The 16,379-nt window shown below is 41.4% G+C and overlaps 1 protein-coding gene across 1 annotated transcript in view; it reads right to left on the bottom strand.

The window, feature by feature from the left end:
* The window catches only part of LOC129833085 (BAI1-associated protein 3-like), a 36,686-nt gene extending 27,133 nt beyond the window's left edge, over window positions 1-9,553 (bottom strand). Inside the window, exons 1-2 of the mRNA XM_055897375.1 lie at window positions 9,254-9,553; window positions 2,778-2,921 (exon numbers count right to left, since the gene is read on the bottom strand). Of these exons, the coding sequence (XP_055753350.1) occupies window positions 2,778-2,914 (137 nt within the window). The 5' untranslated portion in view covers window positions 2,915-2,921; window positions 9,254-9,553. The remainder of the gene's footprint in view (window positions 1-2,777; window positions 2,922-9,253) is intronic.
* Between the last annotated feature and the right edge of the window lie 6,826 nt (window positions 9,554-16,379).

Genomic DNA, 16,379 nt, shown 5'->3' with positions numbered 1-16,379 from the left:
AAATAAGGTATTTCTGTTTTTCTTTTTTTTAAATAAATTAACAAAAATGTCTAAAAAACGGTTTTGCTTTATCATTATGGGGTATTGTGTGTAGATTGATGAGGAACAAATTGTATTTAATCTATTTTAGATTAACGCTGTAACGTAACAAAATGTGAAAAAAGTCAAGGGGTCTGAATACTTTCCGAATGCACTGTAGGTCGATAGATAGATAGATAGATAGATAGATAGATAGATAGTGCATTTACTATCTATCTATCTATCTATCTATCTATCTATCTATCTATCTATCTATCTATCTTCAAGGATGACACAAAAATGTTTGATTTTTTTTCTCCATTGTGGTCCTCTTAAATAAATGGTTCAAACATTTACAAACAGACATAGTAGGCCTACACATAACACATATAACACATAACAAAACAAAAGACAGGATGACATTGTCATAGCCTAGCCCTAGAGCATTGCATACAGACATCATGTTTTCTATTAGTCGATCATTAGCCAACTTTTGACATTTTTTTAAAATAACGTTATGGTCGACATGGCTTTGAGTTGCTGGGGTAGTTTGTTCCACTCAACAGCGTCTGTATATAAAAAGGTGTTCTTCCCAGATAGACTCTTACATGTAAAAACAAGTTAAGATGCTAGTTACCACATGGCTTGACCTAGAAACATTTACAAAGAAAGCACCAATATATATAAGTTTTGATTTTACCTAGGAAAAACACACACATTCTCCTCACCTCAATGTTTCGTTATGCTGACATAAATTGACCAGGTGGGTGGATGAGTTATTTTATAAAATTCACACTTTACCCTTAAAAATATTAGATTGGGAGTAATTAGCCATTTAAATTGGGAGTAATTAGCACTGTGACAACCAACTCATGATTCAATCAACCCCTGATACAACCCACCCCTGAGACAACCCACCCCTGAGACAACCCACCCCTGAGACAACCCACCCCTGAGACAACCCACCCCTGAGACAACCCACCCCTGAAACAACCCACCCCTGAGACAACCCACCCCTGAGACAACCCACCCCAATCTCCCCTGTGTATCAATTGTGTTGGGTCGCTGTAGCTCCTCAAGTCTTTTAAAGAGCCCGTGTTTAATAATTCAACAGATCAAAGTAATAATTACAAAAGGTTCTGCTCAGAGCATCACAGGTGTTTTTCTCCCTCGCAAATAAAATTGGCGCCGTCATTAACAATCTAGCTGTTCATATTTTAGGAGCAGGCTGTAACAAACAGACGTTGTTGGGTTGCTATAGAAACCTCAAGGTTCACATGCCCATTACTTATGGCTTTGACATTCAGCTGAAGAGGAATCAAAACAGAAGACTCGCTCCAAAGGATGAATGGAAAAACAATTGATTTATTCACCTGCGCCTGTCAATTCTGCTGTGGACAATTCATCTGTCAATATTCTTAGGATGACAGCTCATCACAACCATCTCAGTTTGGGGTTAATCAATCAAATAAATGTGTTAATCAATAACAAGAAAATTCTGTTGATACGTATTGGATTAATTTGGTTCGTTCTTTTTCGATAAAAGTTCTGAAAAGTTCTAGAGTTATATATTAAAGATAAATGATAGACCATTTAAGTATTTCTAAGTGTTGTTCCCCCCAAAAGCAATGTTCCCCGTTCACTGAGTGTCTGACTGTGCATGTAGCTGTTGGTATTTTGGGATGTTTGATGTCTCCTTGGGGAAGACCAGCCTGATCGAGGTATTTTAGAAACAGGTCCCATCTCTGGAGTAGAGGAGAGGGACACATTAAACATATTGGGTTTGTCCAGAATATTTATAGTCCCCAGCACCAGACTAGGCCTTCTTCTCAGAGACAGAGGAACCTTTCCTTCATCCAGTCTGAATGCTTGTGTGTGTGTGTAGCTGCTGTATCTGTCAGACTGACTTTCTCCCTGGCTAACCACCAATACCCCTCTCTCCACTCAAATCACACCAGAGACTGACTGCCTTTTCAAACTGCCTATAAGGCTGACTAGAGACAGCTTTCGGTTTCCATTTTTTTATAATTAGTTTCTTTGCAAGCACTTTGACATTCTATGTTGTAATGAAAAGTGCTATATTATTATTATTACCTGAGTGAGTGAGTGAGTGAGTGTGTGAATATCCGTGTTACCATGCATGTGTGCGATTATAACTGCTGTTGATTCTGTGTGCCATTGAGCCTCACCCGTGAGGTAGCTGGTCAGGGCAGTGTATGAGACTCACCCGTGAGGTAACTGGTCAGGGCAGTGTGTGAGACACACCCGTGAGGTAGCAGGTGAGGGCAGTGTGTGAGCCTCACCTGTGAGGTAGTTGGTCAGGGCAGTGTGTGAGACTCACCCGTGAGATAGTTGGTCAGGGCAGTGTATGAGACTCACATGTGAGGTAACTGGTCAGGGCAGTGTGTGATACACACCCGTGAGGTAGCAGGTGAGGGCAGTGTGTGAGCCTCACCTGTGAGGTAGTTGGTCAGGGCAGTGTGTGAGACTCACCCGTGAGATAGTTGGTCAGGGCAGTGTATGAGACTCACATGTGAGGTAACTGGTCAGGGCAGTGTGTGAGACTCACCCGTGAGGTAACTGGTCAGGGCAGTGTGTGAGACTCACCTGTGAGGTAACTGGTCAGGGCAGTGTGTGAGACTCACCCGTGAGATAGTTGGTCAGGGCAGTGTATGAGACTCACCCGTGAGGTAACTGGTCAGGGCAGTGTGTGAGACTCACCCGTGAGGTAGCTGGACAGGGCAGTGTGTGAGACTCACCCGTAAGGTAACTGGTCAGGGCAGCGTGTGACGGGGATGCTGCTGGCTGCTGGCTCCCTCCTCCCCCTCAGAGACTGGCTCCTCTGCACCTGCCTCAGAACACTGCTCTTCAGGTCCAGCAACGTCGTCATGCTCATTCACTACCTGGGGTCACAAGGAGAATAATTCACATGAACATGAGCCTAAAACAAGTGTCAGGTTGTACAACAATGTTCAGAAAATGTCTGAAAATCCTTGCAATTGTTTGTCCCAGTGTTTATTTGAACTATAGTTGGATATACAGTATCTACCACAGATGTGATATATCCACTTGAGGAGCTTCCCTTTGGCTACATAAACACAGGGCTAATCACAGTAATCACACCCTCTTAACTCAATTATGCTCAACCCATGGCAGAAGGTACGTGCTATTTCTGTCCAAGGCTGACTGATATCGTATGCTGGTTGATTTCATCATAGACTTGCTGGTTGGCCACTGTTGTGACAAGCCTACCTGTAACTCTCATTAAAGCAATGCTCTCTCAAATCCTCCTGCACCGACCCCCATCTACTGTATCAGAGAGAAGTGCTGCTAAGATAGAAGTATCATCACCACAGACGTCTAATTCATCCCTGACTTTGTTCTTTAGGGTCCTAGTTAAACTGTGATACGATGTGAGACTTCTAAAGAACAAGTCCATCGTTAGGTTCCACCTAAGTGAGTATGAGTCACTCTCCAGCCTCTGCCAGCTTGTATGGTGGCTGACACCAGTAGACGAAGCAACAGTACAATGCAGAGGTAGAGGAAAAACTAAAATGCACTAAAAGACAAGAAATTACATGGATACAAGAGAGAGGGTTTGATTGATGGCCAAGTTTTTTCAGGGGACAGATATTCATTATTTTCATCAGCTGACAGCAAAAAAAAAAAATTTGTCACGTCTCTGAGGGAAGAGGAAGAGAGACAGACTGGCAGCTCTGTGTTCTGCCTTCTCTCAAAACAGTGAAAGTGACACATTAAATAACAGCTAGCTAGACAGTATATTTGTAATAGGAACTAACTCAATGTAACTGGTCGAGACAGATAGTGCGCTTGCCTCGTACTTTTAGTTAGAATGTCAACAGTATCATCAATGTAGGTATTCATATGTCTATGACGCCACCAGTGAGGAAGGTTCTGGATTGCAGTGCCCCTTGGATATGGGTCAAAAGAGTTACTGCCTATGAATGAAGTGGGTTTAAATCTCATGCCACTGTTTCCTATACAGTGACAGCATAGTTAAACCCACATGATAAGAATGACTGTTTTCATTTCTCAGGGGAGGCTTTTGTGAGAGAGATTTGTTATATATTGGTCATCTGTGTGCAACGTTTCATGTTTCCCCAAGGTCATAGACACCTGATGCTGTGTTAACCGAGCAAACTACTAACACCAGATAGCTGCTTGTGTCTCAGATCCAATACTTGTCTGTTAGGTATACACTTGCAGCTCTGACTGGTGATAGTGAGCAAAGTATCACAGTCAGGGAGAAGCCTTCTCCCAGGTGAGCAGCTCATTTCAATTAGACGTGGCTGGCCTCCCAACTGGATGTCACTCTGTCTCAGTCATCAAGTCCCAGTGACAAAAACGAGTCAATGTGCCAAGGAAACACTAACAGCCAAGTGAATATCTGTCACATGCAAAACACACCGGCACATACATACACAGAGACACACACACACACACACACACACACACACACACACACACACACACACACGCACACACACACACACACACACACACACATCACAGGTGCCCGAACCTTAACAGGGACTGACGGCGTTGCTCAACACTGTATTTCTCCTGTGAGAAGCCAGCGAAACCCGGCAGGGAAAGGCTCCTGCTGTTAGGGGATAGAGGGGTCTCTATGGTAACGGTGGAGGGAGAGAAAGGGGTTAGTAAATCCAGGTAGACATTCTACCGAGGCAGGCTGCATAAATAATCACTTGATGTTATTAAATCAGTCTTCCCCTGGCCAGGCTAGCTTAACACACCACAGCACCAATGAGGCAAAAGTGGGTCCCGATCCCACCTGGATTCTCATCTCCTCATCTCCGTATTCAGGGAGGCTAAAGGACTGCAAATGCCCCATCATCAGACTCCCAGGGAGCCAGAATGACACAGTTCTTTCCAAAGCCAATTGTGATGGAGATAAAAATGGATTTATGACTCATATCTATAAAAAATTCTCCCATTCAGTCGCTGGGGACTCATCCTGCCGCTGATGTCATTATCATCCTTATAGATTGGTTAACCTACTGGTATCTATCAAATGACATCAGCCAGCCTAGACTGCTGCTGTAAAGTGTATCCATCAGTGGGACCCTGGAGTCTCACAGCAAGCTTTCTTGATCTCATTTCTTCCGGATTGAGTGAACAGATTCTGCCATGATATCTTATTCAAAATAGAGGGCAGGCATTTTTATTAAATGTAATTTGAATGCCGTTGTTATCAATTAGTTCACAAGTGTTATCTATTTAGACATGTTTGGTGACAGTTCTGCCAGTCCCTCAGAATACAGATTGCTTAAATGATCTCGTTGGTCCTATGGGAGATCTACTTGATTATGTGCATGGACTGTACTGTATATGGCCTACTGTGTGTGTGTGTGTGTGTGTGTGTGTGTGTGTGTGTGTGTGTGTGTGTGTGTGTGTGTGTGTGTGTGTGTGTGTGTGTGTGTGTGTGTGTGTGTGTGTGTGTGTGTGTGTGTGTGTGTGTGTGTGTGTGTGTGTGTGTGTGTGTGTGTGCGTGCGTTTTTCTCTAATCCAATTGTATTTTCCACAGTTGTCATTTCTCAATATTATTGTGGTTTTGTGGCATAGACTGGAAGTCATTCATTATATTATTTATTATGTTACGTATGTTCAGGATGCTCTACAAACCACTGAAATGTCAAGAATTCTTTCCATTAACGACTGGCAATCAAATGGACATTCTGCAAAATGATAATTAAATAATAAAGATATCCACATGTTGACCTTCTGCTTCTTCAAAATGTAATTACATTCAAAGACACACAAAAACAACATCATTATGGAACAAACACAATTAACAACTATCTATTTGAATTGATGAATCCTTTGTGTGTGGGCCAAGCAAGTGGTCACTCGGGCCCACAGACTGAAACCTGTGTGAACGGCTCATCTACAGATAATCAGGGGGGAAAAGGACCTTATTGATTTGACAAGGGCTCACTTATGTCCAACACAAACATAACAACCATACTAGAGTTCTGGGCATTGTGACATGGCAGACAGAAGGTGTTGGGCTGGGAGCTCCACATCAAGCCTTTAAGGCTCTTGTTGAACATGGAGAGAAAATTCCTCACACAGAATGGGGAGACGTAGCTACAGTATCATTGGGATCTGTGTGCATGTCTAGATAGATACGGGCTCTGATCCCCTCCAGGCTTTGACAGAACCACCGGATGACAATCAGAGGTTCCACAGTAGCAGCTTATTCTCAGCAGCCCCTGCACAGCCAATGAGCCAATCTGTCCGGGTGATCAGCGGGCGCTCAATTCAGGATTGACATAAGACTGACACTTTGCATCTGAGATCGATAGGCAGTGAATATTCGTCAGTGTTGGTGGGAAAGAGTCCGGGAGCTGTTTTACAGCATGGGTAAAGTCTTTCTGTGCTAGTTAGGCTATACAAAGCCACAACCTGGCAACACAGCAGAAACTACTTAGAGAGCCACATGAACAAGGGCATACCGCAGGGAGCAACACTTCTCTATTCAATGAGAATTCACTTTTAGGACTATTCTCTGAATACACTGGGTACATGCAATGCATTACATGATATGTAAAACAATGCAGACTGGTTATGTTATGTAGATAAGGAAGGTCTCCTCTCTAGTCTACTCAACTCAACTCTCAATACAAACACAAACACAACCTCAAACACAACACAATATCAACCATGGTGACTATGACAGGATATACTATACTATATGAAAGGTTGCATGATAGTGAGGGTAAATGCTTATGAGCTCGATCCTTTACAAAACCATGATCCTGTGTGAAGTGACAAATGAATGATTCACAGCGTGTTCGTCTCTCTTTAGAAAAAAGGACCAGGGAACCCTTCAACCAACATAATATGGCCTGGATCCTTAGACTCATAGTCATAAGTAGGCCTACTATAAGGGGCAAATTGACATACGGACACATTAAAATGAAGTTACCCTCTCACTCAACCTTTTCACAAGTTGCTCTTTGGATGTTTAAGGAGAGAGAGAGAGGGGTGCGGGGAATAGACAGGGTTAGCCAGTGTTTTTATAGCACCAGTAGTGCTGAGAGAGTGACTCATAGGGCTAGACTCTAGAATCAAGTAGCCTCTAACCTGCAACAGGAGGCTTTCTCAAAGCTCTGAGCGAAGAAACTGTACCACACAGACAGATTTAAACTGTCAATCAATTAGAGAATATAATTTTCTTTTATAGCCATAGATGTGGGAACAACCATTCAAGTGACTGTTGTGTTTAGAATGATGTCTCCGCGACAGCGATTTCTAATCAACCGTGTTTTTCACATCTCAAACTGAAGTGACCGTTACAGAACCAAGCAATCAAACAATCACATGTCACAATACATTAGGCATAACCCAAAAATAACAGCACTGTCAAACTGTGTGCTAATGTTACTCTCAATGCAGCACTGTAAATGCAGTGTGCAGACATAACATGACTATTCTGTATTTGTTCTCTTTGTATAAGACTGAGAGACCTATTTTCTCAAGAGAACTCAAGGGGGACTTCTAAGAATTATGTGAAACAAAATGGTAAAAGAAAATCGGATTCAGCGTTTTCTGTCTTCTGGGACATTACGATGTGTGTCCAGAGGCACATTTTGTTAAATTATTTTGATTAGTGTAATATGATGCAGGATTAATTACAGGCTATGAGGCTACTCATATAGGAGAGGCAAAATTCAGTGGAGTAAATAATATTTTCTTCACTGAATGCATACACTTGGTACATGATGATGAAATGTAATTCATTATTAAAACTCTAAGTGAATTCTTTCTAGGTGCAGTGGAAATACAACAACACCTGTCTGAGTTATTTGTCTCTTTAAGATACTTAACGAGCTCCTTCTAAGTGAACACTTAGGACCCCGCTTGTTTTTGTTAACCTCTAAAGAGCTTCATTAAAAAAGGAAATCATATTCCTGCAATCTGCATAACAGCCATTCACCTCTCTGGTACATGCAAATCGTCTGAGTGCAGAGTGTATTGCCACAAAGACCAGACTGATTATGCATCAACCCTCTTCATTGAAATTCACAAATGAGGGCCAATATCGCACAATTATTGGAGAGAGACCATCGGTACTTTCAGAAGTATTGTTAAAAGTTAAAAGGGAGGTTACCAGGAGTGATTGCTATAACAAACACACCAACCATCCCTACATCAGGTTAGTCAGTTTCCAAGACAACTGCATGATATATACATAAGAAAGGTTCTCTTGGCGAATACATCCCTCATGCAGAAAACTATGCTTCATGACAATTTAGCAGGACTGGATGATTGGGGAAAAGTATGCTCTACAAAGGATTCTGATTGTACAGTAATGGAGATTTGTTGAGAGCACTAGAAGTGTAACTATGCAGTTATTATCAATTCACACATCTAGCCTTTAAGTGAAAATAATAATTGATATACATACTTGTGTATTTAAAAAAAAAAGTGTGTGTATCACTGCCTGTCTGTTTCTTAAATGATTTCTACATACCAAATAAGAGTTTCAGTTCAGCAAGGTTGGGTTGCCTTGACCAATGCAGGGAACAGGTTGCAGCTTTTCTAAACGTATCATTGACATGAACAACTAAGATGGAACAATAGGATGAAATCCTTTGAAAGATCACATGCAGAGTGCATGTTAGAGAACACAAGATCCTCTGAAAGATAGTCGACTAATTATAGCCTACAACAAAACGACTGAATAATATATTTGTGCGTACCATTACCCAACATCGTGTTGAGGAAATGAAATCACCTGTTCGTACTTTTTTTCTGGTCAATAACCAACCAACAGATCAACCAAAAGCATCATGAATAACTAGGATTTATTTTTAAAACCGAAATTAATATTACTGGATTCTGAGGGGATGGATAAACAACTTTTTCATAGAATAATAAACTTAAACGGGGACAAGCAGCTAAGTGACAACAAAACGACATTCATACACATAATATTTACCATGGCATAAAATATGTATCTGTCAACTTATTAAAATATTCGTTGATTATGCACGCAAGTTGGTTACAATTAAAATCAACAGGTATGAAAGCAATGAAATGTCCCCTCCAAAATGTTCACATATTGAAACAGAACACAATCAATAATGCAAAGTGCTCTTTTCATCTTTAAAACAGACATGGAATAGAGATGGTAGACGCGCAACTAAATAAAGTTGAAATGCTGTGGATAAAGAAAAATAATGCTCACCTGTAGCTTTCTCATTCACAGTTGCGATGTGCGTATGTTTTTGCTTGCGTCTCTGAGTTCCTGTTTTAGCACAACAAAATCGACGGAAAATACGTGTTTGTCTCTTTAAGATAGGAGATAGTCATCGGCCGCAATAAACGTTAATTTATTTTATTTGATCACAGACAAACGCTCTCATTTTTCCCGGAGATGTTTTCTTCTTCACTCATGCTATACCGGTGGTCTCCATATATAGTCACAGGAAGTGAAGGCACACTTTCCCCGCCTCGGGCTGTTGCGGAGGGATGTAAGAAATACGCTCTGTGAAGAAGAGGGTAGATCCACCTGTCACATTTAGCTAGCTCTACCTGTGTCTTCTGTCATAATCATCTGCTATAGCTTCAAAATGATACAATAATAAAGGATATTTGTGTTCAGCCAACTACACCAGCATTAACACAACAGGTTATTGTTTATTTGGTACAGGGAACAGTTGATGGAATAGATACCTAAAGTCAAACGTTATCAAATCAAATTTATTTATATAGCCCTCTTACATCAGCTGATATCTCAAAGTACTGTACAGAAACCCAGCCTGAAATCCCAAACAGCAAGCAATGCAGGTGTAGAAGCACGGTGGCTAGGAAAAACTCCCTAGAAAGGCCAAAACCTAGGAAGAAACCTAGAGAGGAACCAGGCTATGAGGGGTGGCCAGTCCTCTTCTGGCTGTGCCGGGTGGAGATTATAACAGAACATGGCCAAGATGTTCAAATGTTCATAAATGACCAGCATGGTCAAATAATAATAATCACAGTAGTTGTCAAGGGTGCAGCAAGTCAGCACCTCGGGAGTAAAAGTCAGTTGGCAACCTGTAAACGGGCCAGATTTGGCCTGTAAGTTTTATTATTAGACATAAAAGACTGTAAAACACCAGGAAACCAACTCCAAGTGATTTCAATTTTGGAAATCTGTTCCCAAGTATTCCCACGCATAATACAGAGAAACATGTAACTGTACACAGATGTAAGCAAAGTTTGAAATGATTGTTTTAGTCAAATATTGTATCTGTTTGGACTTCTTGGGGTCAATTTGCGGTCTACAAATTATTTATAATTATGTTCCGGCCCCCCGACCATCCGATCAAGAAACAAATCGAACCACGACTTAATATAGTTGATGATCCCTTCTGTGAATGATGGAAATTCTAAATAATAGGCTATAACATGACAACAGGTATTGAGGTGGAACTGTCTGCCTCCCAACCAGATCCAAAATATACAAATTCTGGTAAAAGCTTACAAAACTCATGATATAAATAGGCATTTATGGTATTAGTATTAAGGTCTAACATGGTGATGTAACATGGTGAACTTACAGGCTTGACATTTCTCAAGCTTGCTCCTTGTACTGAGACTACTGAGAAGAGGTGAGATCCTGCAGAGTTATACTGAAGACATTCATTAAAAGCATTGGGAGAAATATAATTGACTGTGAGTTTGTTCCCTCATAACCGAACAATGAGTCAGGCAGGGAAAAAAGGGTTTTCGAAATGTATCACGCAAATAGCATGACACAAGGTAGGCTCAGCGATGTGCACACTATATATGGAATAAAAATATATCTTTCAGGTACACCAGATAATCTGACCTTAATGGCAATGTACGTTATAATCTCCAACCGGCACAGCCAAAAGAGGACTGGCCATCCCTCAGAGCCTGGTTCCTCTCTAGGTTTCTTCCCAGATTCCTGCCTTTCTAGGGAATTTTTCCTAGCCACTCTGCTTCTACATCGGCATTTGTTTGGGCTTTTAGGCTGGGTTTCTGTATAAGCACTTTGTGACATCTGCTGATGTAAAAAGGGCTTTATAAATAAATATGATTGATTAATTGACAACAATTGTGTGGTGCGAAAGGAGAGGCAAGAATCAGAAGCATGTTTGAAACAACTCCTAGGTCTCGCTAAAACATGTTTCAAACTGTCTATCGATTGGTTCAATAGTTCAATTTACACATCATAGCATAGACCCCTGGGAATGAAGCTGGTCATGAGGGTCAGACTGAAGACGATCTACAATCACTCTGAATGGCTGTCACTCAGGGGATCAGAGGTTCCACCCCCCAATGGGATGTAATATTGAGTGACATGGAAATGTACTCACAAATATATATATATATATATATATATATATATATATATATATATATATATATATACGCTGCTCAAAAAAATAAAGGGAACACTTAAACAACACAATGTAACTCCAAGTCAATCACAATTCTGTGAAATCAAACTGTCCACTTAGGAAGCAACACTGATTGACAATAAATTTCACATGCTGTTGTGCATATGGAATAGACAACAGGTGGAAATTATAGGCAATTAGCAAGACACCACCAATAAAAGAGTGGTTCTGCAGGTGGTGACCACAGACCACTTCTCAGTTTCTATGCTTCCTGGCTGATGTTTTGGTCACTTTTGAATGCTGGCGGTGCTTTCACTCTAGTGGTAGCATGAGACGGAGTCTACAACCCACACAAGTGGCTCAGGTAGTGCAGCTCATCCAGGATGGCACATCAATGCGAGCTGTGGCAAGAAGGTTTGCTGTGTCTGTCAGCGTAGTGTCCAGAGCATGGAGGCGCTACCAGGAGACAGGCCAGTACATCAGGAGACGTGGAGGAGGCCGTAGGAGGGCAACAACCCAGCAGCAGGACCGCTACCTCTGCCTTTGTGCAAGGAGTAGCAGGAGGAGCACTGCCAGAGCCCTGAAAAATGACCTCCAGCAGGCCACAAATGTGCATGTGTCTGCTCAAACGGTCAGAAACAGACTCCATGAGGGTGGTATGAGGGCCCGACGTCCACAGGTGGGGGTTGTGCTTACAGCCCAACACCGTGCAGGACGTTTGGCATTTGCCAGAGAACACCAAGATTGGCAAATTCGCCACTGGCGCCCTGTGCTCTTCACAGATGAAAGCAGGTTCACACTGAGCACGTGACAGACGTGACAGAGTCTGGAGACGCAGTGGAGAACGTTCTGCCGCTGGCAACATCCTCCAGCATGACCGGTTTGGCGGTGGGTCAGTCATGGTGTGGGGTGGCATTTCTTTGGGGGGCCGCACAGCCCTCCATGTGCTCGCCAGAGGTAGCCTGACTGCCATTAGGTACCGAGATGAGATCCTCAGACCCCTTGTGAGACCATATGCTGGTGCGGTTGGCCCTGGGTTCCTCCTAATGCAAGACAATGCTAGACCTCATGTGGCTGGAGTGTGTCAGCAGTTCCTGCAAGAGGAAGGCATTGATGCTATGGACTGGCCCGCCCGTTCCCCAGACCTGAATCCAATTGAGCACATCTGGTACTTCATGTCTCGCTCCATCCACCAACGCCACGTTGCACCACAGACTGTCCAGGAGTTGGCGGATGCTTTAGTCCAGGTTTGGGAGGAGATCCCTCAGGAGACCATCCGCCACCTCATCAGGAGCATGCCCAGACGTTGTAAGGAGGTCATACAGGCACGTGGAGGCCACACACACTACTGAGCCTCATTTTGACTTGTTTTAAGGACATTACATCAAAGTTGGATCAGCCTGTAGTGTGGTTTTCCACTTTAATTTAAAGTAAATATAAATTTGATAAATTTGATTTCCATTGATAATTTTTGTGTGATTTTGTTGACAGCATATTCAACTATGTAAAGAAAAAAGTATTTAATAAGAATATTTCATTCATTCAGATCTAGGATGTGTTATTTTAGTGTTCCCTTTATTTTTTTGAGCAGTGTATATTATTTCACCTTTGTTTCACCAGGTAGGCTAGTTCAGAACAAGTTCTCATTTACAACTGCGACCTGGCCAAGATAAAGCAAAGCAGTGCGACAAAAACAACAACACAGAGTTACACATAAACAAACGTACAGTCAATAACACAATAGAAAAATCTATGTACATGGTGTGCAAATGTAGAGGGGGGGGCTTGGGCAAGTTGCTGCAGTGGGTGCTGAGATGTTGGCTGGGGTAGGGGTAGCCAGGTGGAAAGCATGGCCAGCCGTAGAAAAATTCTTATTGAAATGATTGATTATCGTAGATGACAATGTGTCCTATCCTCAGTGCAGTGGGCAGCTGAGAGGAGGTGCTCTTATTCTCCGTGGACTTTACAGTGTCCCAAAACTTTTTGGAATTAGTGCTACAGGATGCAAACTTCAAACCTTCCTCACACCATTACATTTTACATTTATCCAGAGCATACATTTTCATTTTTATTTTTCATACTGGGCTCTGTGGGAATCAAACCCACAACCATCGCCGCAGGAAGACGACTGAGCCACACAGGACCCAATGCCAGGCATTGATCTGTATGAGCTAGAATGTGTGAAATCTGAATTGGTGTGAACTTTGAATCTCCTATACCCAATGCTTAACGCTTAATTGGCCCACACAGTAGAAAAAGCTTCCTGCTTGGGTGATGTTTTTTCCCCCCAACTCAGTTTAGCATAGCCGATAGCCACACGCTGTTAGCTACTTGGCTAATTAATAAAAGGAAAATACCATGTAAAACACATCATACTATGACACTTTCTGTATTTTGAAAGTCAGTGGTGGAAGAAGTATTCAATTGTCATACTTGAGTAAAAGTAAAGATACCTTAATAGAAAATGACTCACATAAAAGTGAAATTCACCCAGTAAAATAATAATTGAATAAAAGACTCAAAGTATCTGGTTTTAAATGTACTTAAGTACAGTGATGGGAAAAGTACACAATTGTCATACTTGAGTAAAAGTAAACGCTATACATCAAATTCCTTATATTAAGCAAACCAGACCGCACACATTTTTTACATTTATTTACAGACAGACAGGGGCACACTCCAACAATCATAGATCATTTACAAACGCAGTATTTGTGTTTAGGGAATCTGCCAGATCAGAGGATGACGACGTGTTATATTGATAGGTGCATGAATTGGACCATAATGCTGCCCTGCCTGAGCATTTGAAATGTAGTTTTGGGTGTCAGGGTCAATGTATGGGAGTAAGTACAAATTTTGTTTAGGAATGTTGTCAAAAATATAAATAGTAAAGTACAGATACCCAAAAAAACTACTTAAGTAGTACATTAAATAATTTTTATGAAGTACTTTACACCACTGATGAAAGTTCTATATCTTGAAAACTCGATTGCTGACAAGCAAAACATTTTGGGACTGTATCAACAATGGACAAACCTGGAGCGCTGGAATTCTCTTCCGATTTCATGGTTAGGTAGAATATCCCTCTTGAAAATGAATTTTTTACCTAGACTACTTAACCCAATCCAAATCATCCCGGTCTAATTTTCCCAAAAAGTAATAAAATGTTTAAATGGCTGGTTAAGTTCCTTTATATGGAGTAAACGCAAGCCAAGATTTAAGATGGCAATATTGCAGCTGCCAGGTTCTATAGGGCACTTAGATCTGCCCAATATGAGGTTTTATAAGTGGTGTGCCCACTAAAGCCATATTACTGACTGGATAACAAATAATGACTCCTCTATTTGGTTAGATATTGAGACTTCTTTTTCAAAATACCCCTTGCAGGATCTTTTATTTTTCAGAAGCTTCAAATCTATAAAAGATAGCTGCAATTACACATAATACACTCAAAGCATGGAGCTCAGTTCAACGTTTTGAGGGAAGGTCCAAACTAACATCTGCTCTTACCCCGATTCTTAACAACCCTGATTTTGTAACAGGATTGCTGGATGTCGGCTTTAACCTTTGGCTTAATAAGGGCATAGGCAGACTAAATGATTTATTAGCTGACAATATTCTAATGTCATTGGAGCAGATGGTTGAGAAATATCAGCTACTAAAGCAGGACTTTTTCCGCTTTCTACAAGTCAGATATATTTTGAAGAGCACCATCTTGGTTGGCAACCCTGATATGTCTGTCATTGAAAGAACGCATTTTTTCACACAAAGGAAATGTCTGAAAGTTCATTTTATGATGCTTTAAGGCCCTTTTTTACTGTTGACACACAAGGGGTCAAGCCAGTGGAGGAGAATGAACTGTCTGTTACTATTCGACGAGGAGATGTGGGAGGACATTTAGAGATATGTACGGTCCTTTTCAAAATTACAAAGGTACTGTTTTAATGTCTTTCAAGAAATTGAACAAATTCTAGGGGTCGACCTAGAATTGGTCCCGGTTTCCTAGTAGGCATGTTACTTCTGTGGGTAAGAGAAGGTTGTAAAACATCCTTACCTTCGCAGAGAGGAAACACATCCTCTTACAGTGGATTGCTGACAAGGTCCCATCTTTTAAAGGTTGGCATAAGATACTATTTCAATGGGATCCATTGGAATATTTGACATGTACATTACATTCTAAAACAGATCAGTTCTACAAAGTGTGGGAACCTTACCTGAATTACCAATAACCTGATTTATCAGCTATTACGCTGCAAGGATTCTCTTAGAATGGTTGTTTACTTGTCTCATGATTATACTGTACGTTCCATATATTGGGGCTAATTCCTTTATTTAAACCAAGCTTTAGTGTTCAATTTCCATCTGTTTGCTTGTTTTTTATTCTTATTTTATCTTTCTGTTTTATCTCTTAATATGGAAGAAAACTTACAATAAATGAAAGAAATACCAAAAGATAGTTTTTGAGTGATATTTTGTCTCTAACCTAATATGGGAAGGGCTGCTACTAAACCAGACTTTGGCTCAGAAAAGACCATAGCTGGCTTCCTCCTTGTGAACCTATAATGCACTTGAAGGATGGCCACCAATACTGCCAGCGTGACTTTTAGGGTTCCGCGTTATTTGATGGTGGGCTGTATGGCGTACTGTTGTGAATAGGCTGCAGGATATCAAATCCCATAATAGGCTGATACATGCTACACCCGTCTAAGGACTGGCTATCTCTTTCCTAGCTTTTGACAGGTTTTCAGATCAAAAGCTTTTTCCCTCTGGATTATGGAGGCTATTTCGCCTACTTATTCAAATGCTGTCCAAGAGTCCCCGCAGGGGTTCTGAGTCACAGCATGGGTGTTACCACCTCCTGGGCACTGCTCAGAGGTGATCTGTTGAGGACATCTGTGCTGCAACCGTCTGGGCATCCATGCACACATTGTGGGGTTTTGTAATTAGATTATTACAGACTTTTAA

The sequence above is a fragment of the Salvelinus fontinalis genome, chromosome 34 (assembly GCF_029448725.1).
Source record: "Salvelinus fontinalis isolate EN_2023a chromosome 34, ASM2944872v1, whole genome shotgun sequence".
NCBI classification, from domain to species: Eukaryota; Metazoa; Chordata; class Actinopteri; order Salmoniformes; family Salmonidae; genus Salvelinus; species Salvelinus fontinalis.
This window is presented reverse-complemented; position numbering and strand designations above follow the sequence as displayed.